General features: G+C 37.8%; 1 protein-coding gene and 1 pseudogene across 1 annotated transcript in view; both read right to left on the bottom strand.

The window, feature by feature from the left end:
* LOC148733276 (uncharacterized) overlaps nt 1-2,143 on the bottom strand; it is a 2,249-nt pseudogene extending 106 nt beyond the window's left edge.
* Nucleotides 1-8,498, bottom strand: part of LOC111344352 (uncharacterized) — a 13,900-nt gene extending 5,402 nt beyond the window's left edge. The window contains exons 1-9 of the mRNA XM_022951579.2: nt 8,203-8,498; nt 6,692-6,737; nt 6,148-6,228; nt 5,750-5,782; nt 5,032-5,145; nt 4,631-4,719; nt 3,915-3,974; nt 3,149-3,203; nt 2,360-2,416 (exon numbers count right to left, since the gene is read on the bottom strand). Coding sequence (XP_022807314.2) covers nt 2,360-2,416; nt 3,149-3,203; nt 3,915-3,974; nt 4,631-4,719; nt 5,032-5,145; nt 5,750-5,782; nt 6,148-6,228; nt 6,692-6,737; nt 8,203-8,397 — 730 coding nt within the window. The 5' untranslated portion in view covers nt 8,398-8,498. The remainder of the gene's footprint in view (nt 1-2,359; nt 2,417-3,148; nt 3,204-3,914; nt 3,975-4,630; nt 4,720-5,031; nt 5,146-5,749; nt 5,783-6,147; nt 6,229-6,691; nt 6,738-8,202) is intronic.
* Nucleotides 8,499-10,462: the final 1,964 nt, after the last annotated feature.

The raw sequence follows: 10,462 nt of genomic DNA, 5'->3' as shown, positions 1-10,462 counted from the left end.
ATGCGACTTTTAGGTCTATTTTCGAGTATTTAAATCCTGGAGACAATTGTACAAACATTCGCTCCAGAGGCGGTGTGACAGATGTCCCTGAAGACTTTTATAATTCAGACTCTGACGATGAGAGGAAATGTTCAAGCTGCAAAGAAAGGACATCGCCGAAAGCTCAAGCCACTAGACGGATTTCTCATTGTGCTTTGTCGTCTGAGAAGAGGGTTCTCATAAAAACATTTGGCCCGTCGTGAAACGATCGCACTCTGTCAATTTCTCAGTCAATTCGATGTTTTCGCGACGAAGTTTGTTTACTTCACTTTCTGCGTGCTTCAATTTCTCTACTAGTTCACCGATCTTCGTGCTTTGTTCAGCGATTTGCCTTTCTAAATTGGGGTTATAGATGTGTTTTCTTCGAAGCTTGTACTTGGCTCAAAGGAGGACATCTCGACGGTTTCTTGCACTTCGTTGTTTACAGACACATACTTATCAGAGCATTGAGAGTTGTCTTCGGTGAGCAGTTTTTTCTTCGCAGGCAGCGGTTGCCGTTCAGTCGGGGCCTTTCGTTTTTAGGAGAAGGTCCTGACCAGTCAAATTTTGAAGGAATACCGTCTTCCTTGACATAAATCCGTCCGTTGATAGACTTCCGTACGCTCTGTTATGACGAAGTCCTTGTCTTCCTCTGGACGGATTGCGTGTATCCACTGTTTTCTTATCAAAGGCGCTTTAGGAAAGTTAAAATAAAAAACCTTTCTGATTGCATTTGGGTTCGCAGAAGAACGAAAGCATCGCGAAATGATTACACTAAAACGAACTGAAAAAAGGACGCGTATTCAAAACAAAGCATCAGAGGATTGACTAGCCTCGCTTCCACGCTAATAGTACCGGGCCGTCCGAGTAATCCGCCATATTTGCATTCGGTCTATATAGAACACGAAAGGAAAAAAAGGATAACAGTTGGCATCAATTTTCTTTGCCGATAAGCGGTGGCGTTTTGTATTGCCTTCAAATTTTAAACCTACAAGAATATCTTTTTTTCTGGGGAACATTAAAATATCATTTCATAAGACGGAAATTGCAAGAAAAGCGGGGAAAGTTTCATTGCTTTCTTGAGGTGGCTGAACAAAGTTTTTCACACCTGTGTTTCTTTCACCCTTTTTCTCCAACACCCTTGATCTCTCGGTCGCCAAAACTGTCAGCAAGCAAGTTAACAACACAAACTTTGTTTTTTTGATAGTTAAGCTGACGTATGTGCCGTTGCCATGACGACATGAATAAATGTAAACAGACCTTTAAAATCAATTTTTTTTATTTGTAGAAAATCTAGTCACTGGATTTTCTATATAATTTGCATACAAGGAGCTTGTAACGATACTCACAAGTTAACACCATTTTGCAAACAATTTAACGGAGAGATCTTTAATTATCCCTTGTTGAAGGTTCACTCGATTATCTCTTTCCTTTGTTAAAAATTAATTTTTTTCAATACTCCACTTATTTCCTAAAGCCAAATTTCGTGAAAATGTAATGGGTGGTTCTCAAGAAATAGGCATATTTCCGAGAAAGCAATTTTCCATTCAATCGCAATTTTTTTACTTATTACGCATGCGCTGCATTTAACTGGTTCTTTCGGTAACGACAAAAAAGCTGAGAATTGCTGGGTTCTTTGCACCGTTAACTTTTCTTACATGTCTTTGTAATAAAAGATTAAAGCCCTCAAATACACTGCGGCAACTATAGAGAAAAATAGCACAGATAGTGCGGATACGTGTTGAGTAAATAAAATGACCGCTCTATTGAAGGCCTGTTTGCTTTTTGCAATCCTTGTGCGCGCTCTGAATTGCATCAGCAAAAGCGTGCGCGAAAACTGTGTTCAGCCACCTTAAATATACGTTGTCATCGACAGCACTTGTATGATGTGCTTCGTTTTAAGATAGTTGTGTGTCAGTAAAGTAAGGATCACAAAATACATGTTTCAATCATAGAAGACCATCATTCATTACACCTCCGCAACACTGATAAAGTAGAAAGAGAAGAAGGTGAAGGCCTAGAGTGCCAAAAAGAAATACTGAACAAATTCAACTTTGAAAGAAGTCAATAATGTTAAACGGAAACGAAGTTTAAGGTACAGACCTCTATCATAAAAAGTGGCCATGACTATCATTCTTTTGTGCGCATTTAAATAACCCTTCTTAGCCTCGCTTATGAGTAAAAGTTCTATTTTTCTCTTTCTCGTCTGTTTGCTCTGAGAGTCTAGTTAGGCCGACAAGGCTAATATACATTGTGTTAGAAGGGTAAACGAGGCCTGCCATTTCTGAAAGAGGTCCGTTGAAGAACGTTCAGCGAAAAACGACAATCAAATTTTCTTTACTTGTATTCAGGGTTGATATGCCACTCATCGTTGGCTTCTCATGACATGGAATATGGCCTGTACAAGAAAAAAAAATTAGACAAGAAAAAAAATTAGACAAGAAAAAAAATTAGGCAAGAAAAAAAATCGTAAGAGACAGGAAACACTCTGTCTCTAAGGGGCACGGTTGGTGGTTACACCCTTCGATCTAACATTGTGACAAATTTAAACTGATTAATTCAGAAAAATATAAGATTTTATATTCGATTGACAAATGGTTAGACTAAGTTTCCTATTCCAGATCTAGCAATCACGTCATCTTAAATGTTACTAGTTCCGATAACGTTTTGACCTTTAGGAATCTAGCAAATCAAACAAATTCGCCACAAAGGAGTTGGTTGGCGAAATGTGCACTTAGTGAGGAATGCAACCTGCACTAATCACAGCACAATTGTACCCTTATTTGATCAAAACGCATGGATGTCTAGTCACAATGGTGTTTGTTACGTTGAGGGTGGCTACGAGAACTGTTCACAAGCTACTTTACATCGTAGCAAGGAAATCAAAGTAAAGGCGACATTCACACCACTTATGGCGAGGTAAGCTATTACATTTAGGAGTCAGACTGTAAATAACCCTCAATATCTAAACTCAGTTTGAATAGTACAAACTTTGCAACAAAATTAAGAGAGAGAAACTACACAGCCTTCAGTCTTTGGCTTACGGCAGAAAAAAATAAAAACAATAAACACTATACAAAGTATGTACATTGGTTTCCAAGGTTCACCTAAAACTTTTAAAGAGACTTACAGTCTATGGACAAGGTAAAATTACTGTGGCTGGAGGAAAATGGTATGGAAACAACCTACCAAAAAACAAAAAAAAAAAACACAAAATTATGATAAAACAAAAACATAACAACATAAATTTCGTTCAGTTTGTCAGGCAGCTCAACAAGTGAAGTTATCTCTGAAGGACTTGCAGTTTTTACATCGATCATCAACGTAAATGAGTCACCGATGCATGTACTGCAAATTTCACGCTACTTCAAAGGACATATCACCATTTGAACGTTTATAAAGGACGTTTTCTGGACTATTTGTAATAGATCTGCACGAAAAAAGGAATCGCACCTTATGCCTTAGAGTATGTTTAGGGTATTAAGACTTTCAAGAGATTCTTTGATCAACTATCCCCATCGAATTTCCCGCACGTACTTTCTTTCGTGCAATATCATTCTTGACGGTGCATTTTCTAAACAAGACTTCATTGATGCATGGGTAAAATATAAGGGGCATAGTCCGGCTTGGGGACTATGCCCCTTATATTTTACCCGACACATATCAAGCAGCCGGGGAGTACGCCACGAATGCATTTTTGTGTTGATGCATTGAAGCCCTCAAACAAAACTGTATAATAGATTATGTGGTAAGAACGCCTACCTTTCACACCTCAACAATTTTAAAAATTTACTTTTGTCTCTTTAGTTTTTCGAAGTAAGTCAATAGTGCTGTCATAATTCCTCCTTCCCTTCTCCCTAAAACCCAACAAAGATCAGGGATTTGGATAGACTTACACTGAGTCGCAAGCGCGTGTCATTCGGTAGACCACTGCTTATAAAATAACTCGTCTCGTTCTGAAATAAAATTGTTAGTACAGTTCATCTATTTTCATCTCTCCAAGGTTGAATTATAGCATTACTTAATTAAACCTAGCGCTTAGACCAGTTTAAAGATTGAGATCATGAGATTAACTACTGATCATTTTTTTCAGTACTGACGGCCTCATAAGCCAGTGCTCCAAGCTGCGACCTTTTTGGAAACCGTGGCAAGTTAAAGAACATTTTGGCAACTTAAATCAGCAAAGGTTGCAAAACTGGCGACCCGCTTTCACTGTTCGTAGAAGATGTAACTTTCATTTCTAAGGCAGGTTTAGGCCTCAGGGAAAAGTGAGATTAACTTTTGCTTCGATATTATTAATACTGTCATAGCCTTTTACTCCTTGATTGTTTATATGATGTGGTAAACGATGCTGGATAAATCAAATCGTCTTTTGTTTGTTTTTTTGTTTGTTTGTTTGTTTTTCTGTTGCTGTCATTTCTGGCGACCATTCAAAACAATTTTGGTGGCCAAATGGCACCTTGGAAAAACGTTGGGCTGGGAGCACTGTTAAGGGGGTAAAGTTAACGTAAAGCCATCGAGATTGGACAAATTTTAAAATATCCGTTGAGAGGATAGGAAGGAGTGGAGATCAAAACCTCTTTAAGGTTTTCCGGGTTTTAGCGGCTCTCACCTTATAAAGGTCCACGCATTTAAGGATAGCTTCAGATACCATACCAACGGCGTAAATCAATCTGTATCCAGTCCAATTAAAAGCGTCACCTGGAAAAAAATATATACTTAACTATTCCACTATTATCATTATGATAATCGTTATTAGCATCATTCTCACTATCATTATTGCTACTATCAATTTTCTATTTCGACTCCCATTTATACTGAGCACCATGAGTTTTATTACTGTTAAATAGTTATGTTATGTGCTTTTCATTCTTCCTATAACTTTATGTTGTATATATGATCGTAAGAGCAAATTTTCATTCTAAATTAGGAATGTGCCAACAACAATGCAAGAGAAATAAAACTAACTATAATTTTACTTGATTGCTGCCATACTTTCGTTACATTACATACTTAGCAGAGGTTCCCACTTTACATTTGCCATAAAACTTCCACTGTTCCTGGGTTCTTGGAATGTTACCTTCGTATCAGGATGCATGAAAGTGCCTGGACTGTTCATTAAGCAGGCTTTGTTTGAAAACAAAATTTAGGTAATATAATCAGGAGTACCTCAATAAAATACGAGGGTACAAAGTACATGACTGGTGTTCTAGGAGCTCCTGAAACCATAACGCTGTAAAACTAAGTCACACAAACAGACAGTGAACCAAAAACTCGTGCGAGAAACGAAAACTATCGCTTCTAAACCATTTCCCCAAGGAAAATAATAAAACTATGCCACCTTTTATAATACATTTTAAATTCACATACATGGGATCGAAATATGGCTGAAGGGTTATTTATTTTGCCCAATGCACCTTTAGATCATCTTTCTCCAAACCAACAATAAAACACGATAGGAAGTTAGTATGATAACAAATACCTAACTAATTTATTACTTAGATCCCAAAAACCTACCATACCACTAAACAGTACCCAACATAGAGACGTGCTAAAAGTTGAATTTAGAAAAAACGAAAACCCTTCAGAAGTTTTTGACCATAACTGACCTTTGAAAATTTAGCTTGCTTAATGAAGAAGTGGCTGTAACGATACTTTATTCACATTTTTGTCAACTAATAGAAAAATAAAACAAAATTGTTATCAGAAAGAAAGTATATTTTGATCTTACCGTCTCTGTCATTTTTCTCGCTCCCTGGAATTTCTGAATGAGAAAGGAGGAAAATATCAATAAAAATGTCGCTTTTGTTTATTGAGCACTTTGCTGGAATTAAAAAAATTGATTGATTTATCAATCATGGGCTATTTGGAGGACGTAGACACAGATCAGCACGGGTCTCGAAATCTATTCATTAACTTTCACATCCATAATTATATTTGAAATTTTCCACCCATAAATCCAAAAGATATCATAATATTGAAGATTTTAAATGTGATTGCTTTATCTTCTATCGAACTGTTCTTTTCCAAAACTACAACAATGATGATTATGGAGAGAAATAAATTGGGAGCCATCTTTGGCCAAGCCATGATACTCGGGTAGTATGGATTGTTGATAGACAAGCTTACCGCGTTTGATTCTCTTGAAAGATGACGTAAATTCCTCACTGAATGAAACATCCTGATTATCCACAACAGAATTAAATTTCCCTATCAACATTGGAGTAAAATTAATTTAAGATATATCAATAACAGCTTACTCTGTCACAAGTATACGAGCTTACGGTATAAATAACACAAGTACTTTGTTAGACATTTTCGCAGCTAGATTAAATAATCCATACACATATCCACCTGTCCCCTTACCCTGGTGCTCTCAAAATGAGCGAACGATGGCCTTAAGCATATATCGAATACACGAAACGCGTATGAATAGAAGAGATGGTAGAAACACAGATTAGCAAAAGAATGGAGTTCCGTTTGAGGGAGTGGAATGGCGCAGACTGATTAAAATTTAAAGCTCATGGCATTGTAACGTTGAGTAAAGATAAACTAGGTTATAATCCACAAAACATCTCAAATATATGACATACAATACATGCATCAAATGCCGCTGAGAAGAGTATCGCCATTTTTCACTCCGTCTATGTCAATTAAAATTTCAAAAAATTACCTCTTGCTAGAAGGCACTTGTCATAACACATCTGATGATTAGACAACTATAAGGAATGACGGAACTTACAATTAATCCTTCCAATATCTGCTTGGCTTTAATACTACCCATTCTCCCAGCTCAAAATTCTTTGCGTGATTTCCTCCCCCACTGCTGTCGAATTGAAATTTATCTTTTTGGTGATCTATGTAATTATCCCAAATTGCACAAATACGTAAAGCATAGCGCGATGCCTGGAAATTTGACGATGCAATTGTTATCATTGGTGTAATTCTCTCTATACACAACAAGTGATTAGTGATGAGTTATGTTTTATTGCTACCCGGGAAATCCAAATACTGAAAGAAGGAACTTGATTCCAGCGCAACCGGAAAACCTCATATCGAGTTATCTATGATAATGATAATTGCAAAAGAAAATATTGGCACCGTTGCCAAAATACCCCCCCCCCCCCTAGTTCCATTTATACCTTCCTGCTTTAGTTCTCCTGAGATGTCTCCGGATAGCAGCGCTAGAAAACGTTTGCAATAAATTGGACCAGCACTGCCATTGGAATAACGCTTGAATTATAGAAATAAAGGACAACTTTCTTTTCCACTTTGACGCGTTCCAAAAATGAAACCCCGCGTAAAAGTAAAAGAAAGGGCGGCAGCTCTTAAGTAAAAGTGGCCTCATGAATGAGGGAGATCATTTCAGGAGATATCAAATCCACCTTTCCATTTAATCGAAGTCGGTGAAAGCATTCTTAGATTCGAAGATTAAGTTGAGACAAAAAGGAATTTGCAATTATGATTTTCGTCAATTTGCCTGTTTACACAAGAACACGTGCGTTGGTATACAGTCGATAAAAGCGTTCTTAGGTTCAAAGACTAAGTTGAGGCAAAAAACAATTTGCAGTTATGATTTTCGTCAACTTGCCACTTTACACATGAATACGTGCGTACAGTTCATTCTTTTGAACAAGTGGTTGGCGAACAGCACGATTCAGTATAAAAAAGTTTAAGATTTTTTGCTTTAGTACTTAGTGCCTTTCAATGCTGTGCCCGGTTTACTAGCTGACTCTATTTCAAGGATCTTGCATAAATATTGTTTCCTAAAAAATTTCGATGTGCATTTACGAGAAAGGAGGAAGGAAAGCTCAGATGCGGGTCTCGCATTTTTCTCATTACAACCCCACATGTTACCACGATAAATATTCTAAAAATGAAACCTATTTATTTCCTTTAGTGAGCTGCGATTTCTGAATTAACAGGCTAAAAATTTCCTCACAATTGGAACAGCTAAAGTAACGGTCTACTCTGAAGAGACCCTGAACAAATTAAGATTGCAAAGATCTCCAAGGAGAAAAAAATGGCAGAATTGGAAATGACTGAAACATTACACGTTGCCGAACTAAATCATTGACTTGCTGAAGCTCTTTCATGCATATCGTCATTGTCTATATTCGTAACAATCAGTTTGTCTTTAAAGTAAATTTATCACCATTGAAAATATAAGAAATGCTCAGTCACCTCTCCGCTTAATATTCCCGCGTCATCGGTTTGAAATCGGTTGCCACATCTGTTCAAACAGAGCTCCATGTGCCCAGCGAACCTCGTTTCATCAGTGAAGTGAGTCCCGGGGGTGCTCCGGCACTGCACAAACTTGAATGCAACATTGCTCCAAATGAATATAACGAGGACCCTGTCAAAGAAAGATTCGCACATTTTTTTATCGTCGAGCTTCCTCTGTATTCAAGTGTAATAAAAGTACAACTCTTGCTTGAGTGACGTTCACAATCGCGGCCTGGCCCTTTATAATTATCCTGTTCAGTAATCTCGAACACGTGATGCTTTGTTTCACATATGTGACGCATGGTAGGGCATTTAAAGGGTCAACGTACATCACGTATAACGATAGCCGCCTTTGATTTATAGTTAGCATTGCGTGACAGAATAGCATAGAACGCGTTCTGTACAGGAAATGGTTCTTGGGTTTTGTCAATAAATAATCTATATCTATTGTATTTCGTAGCTAAAATAGATTCTGACGGTCGTTAACCCTTCTCTGCCGGAAAATTCTCGTTAAAAAGTAAGCAATTCTTTCGGCTAATGCAGGGTCTTCGTTTTCGCACTACGAAAACGAAGACCCTTTATTAAGAGCCCGAATAAAGCCTGCTTAACCTTAGTGATCGAGGCCCTAAAATATTGCGATCGCTCCTTAGACGGGGATGTCTGTTCCAAACTTGGACTCATTGCATAGAAAAACAAATTCAAGAGCCGAAAGCAGCGGTTGCTGAAGAAGGAACACGAAAAACCACGCGCGAACTGTCTGAACATATTAAAAGCTGAAATAACAATTACTAGTGCTCAGGACCCGTCTTCAATCGTACTTTCAAAGGATTTTCCGCTTTTAATAAAGGTCTTCGTTTTTGTACCTTCGAGAATATCAACACCAAATTGGCTAGCATAGCGAAACAGAACAGACAAGATGGGCCAGTAGTACTGGCAGTATAATAATGGAAAGAAACGCGTGAAGTGTAATGCATTATATTACTAAGCGTTGTTGCTGTTTAATGTGTGTTGAACTCGTAATTTCTACGGTTTCCTGTTTACAGGGTCTTCGTTTTCGTACTACGAAAACTAAGACCGGGGATCTTCCTTTTCGTACTACTAAAACGAAGACCGGGTCTTAGGTGTTAGGTCTTCGTTTTCGAGGGTCTTCGTTTTCGCAACACCTGCCTTATTTATGACAATGATCATTTATCATTATCAATATTACAAACATATGGCTGACAATAACTACACTACGACTAGGAGAAAAAATGATTTTTGGGGATTCAGCAGGATTGAAATGTAATGTATAGTTGTAATGTTAATCATGACGTTCATCACGCGATTTGCGTTGCCGTGGCATTTAAATCCAACGTTAGCAGACAATTAGTAAACAGCGACCTCAATTTATGGCAACAATGGATATTCATAACATCCAATTGAAAATTGCATAAGCTTTTCTTATCTGCCAACCGTGAGGGTGCCTTAAAATTTTGCAGAAAGCAATGCAATTGAGCACAAAACAAATGAAATTAACGATCTTAAACTACTCTCCCACAAGATTGCCGACAAGAGATTAAACAAACAAACAAACACAGAAGAGGAAAGAGAGTTTAAAGTGACCCGTTGACGTAAAGAAATTAATTCAGTCAAGATAAGTTCTTCACGTTACGGGTACGGTGGCGGTTCGAGTAAATTGGCAAAACAAAAGTAACCAAAATAAAAAGGGGTAAAGCAAACAGACAAACATGCAAAGCACTTATAACTTGAGGCCGTGACGTCATGGCTCCAGTAACTTGAAGTTTACCTTGTTGTGTCGTTCATTTCGCTTAATTTATCCTTTTGCATTTACCCATGCAAGCACTACTTTGTATGAGTAATTCTGTTGTGGATGTTTACACACGTGGAGCTTTCTTCATTGCTGATCCTGGCAACATACAGCATGCGCACATTCGACACGTATAAACTTTACATAAGGCCCAGCCCGCCGAACAGGTCAATGAAGCTAAATGGTGAATAACATCCTACCACGAAATCGGAGGGTCCAGGGGGGCTTATACCATGTATATTTTATATCAATATTTCATTTTTCTTTTCCTTCAACTTCTTTCTCAGTCGAAAATCAAGCTCAAAATTCATGGCCTTTTTTTCTTATTTCAGAGTATAAAAAGGTATTTCTAGACTATCTCTTTCTACGAGCGGTCACCTCCGCCATCCTGATCACTTCGTTTTCAGATTA

This window comes from Stylophora pistillata, chromosome 4 (assembly GCF_964205215.1).
Source record: "Stylophora pistillata chromosome 4, jaStyPist1.2, whole genome shotgun sequence".
Classification (NCBI taxonomy): Eukaryota; Metazoa; Cnidaria; class Anthozoa; order Scleractinia; family Pocilloporidae; genus Stylophora; species Stylophora pistillata.
This window is presented reverse-complemented; position numbering and strand designations above follow the sequence as displayed.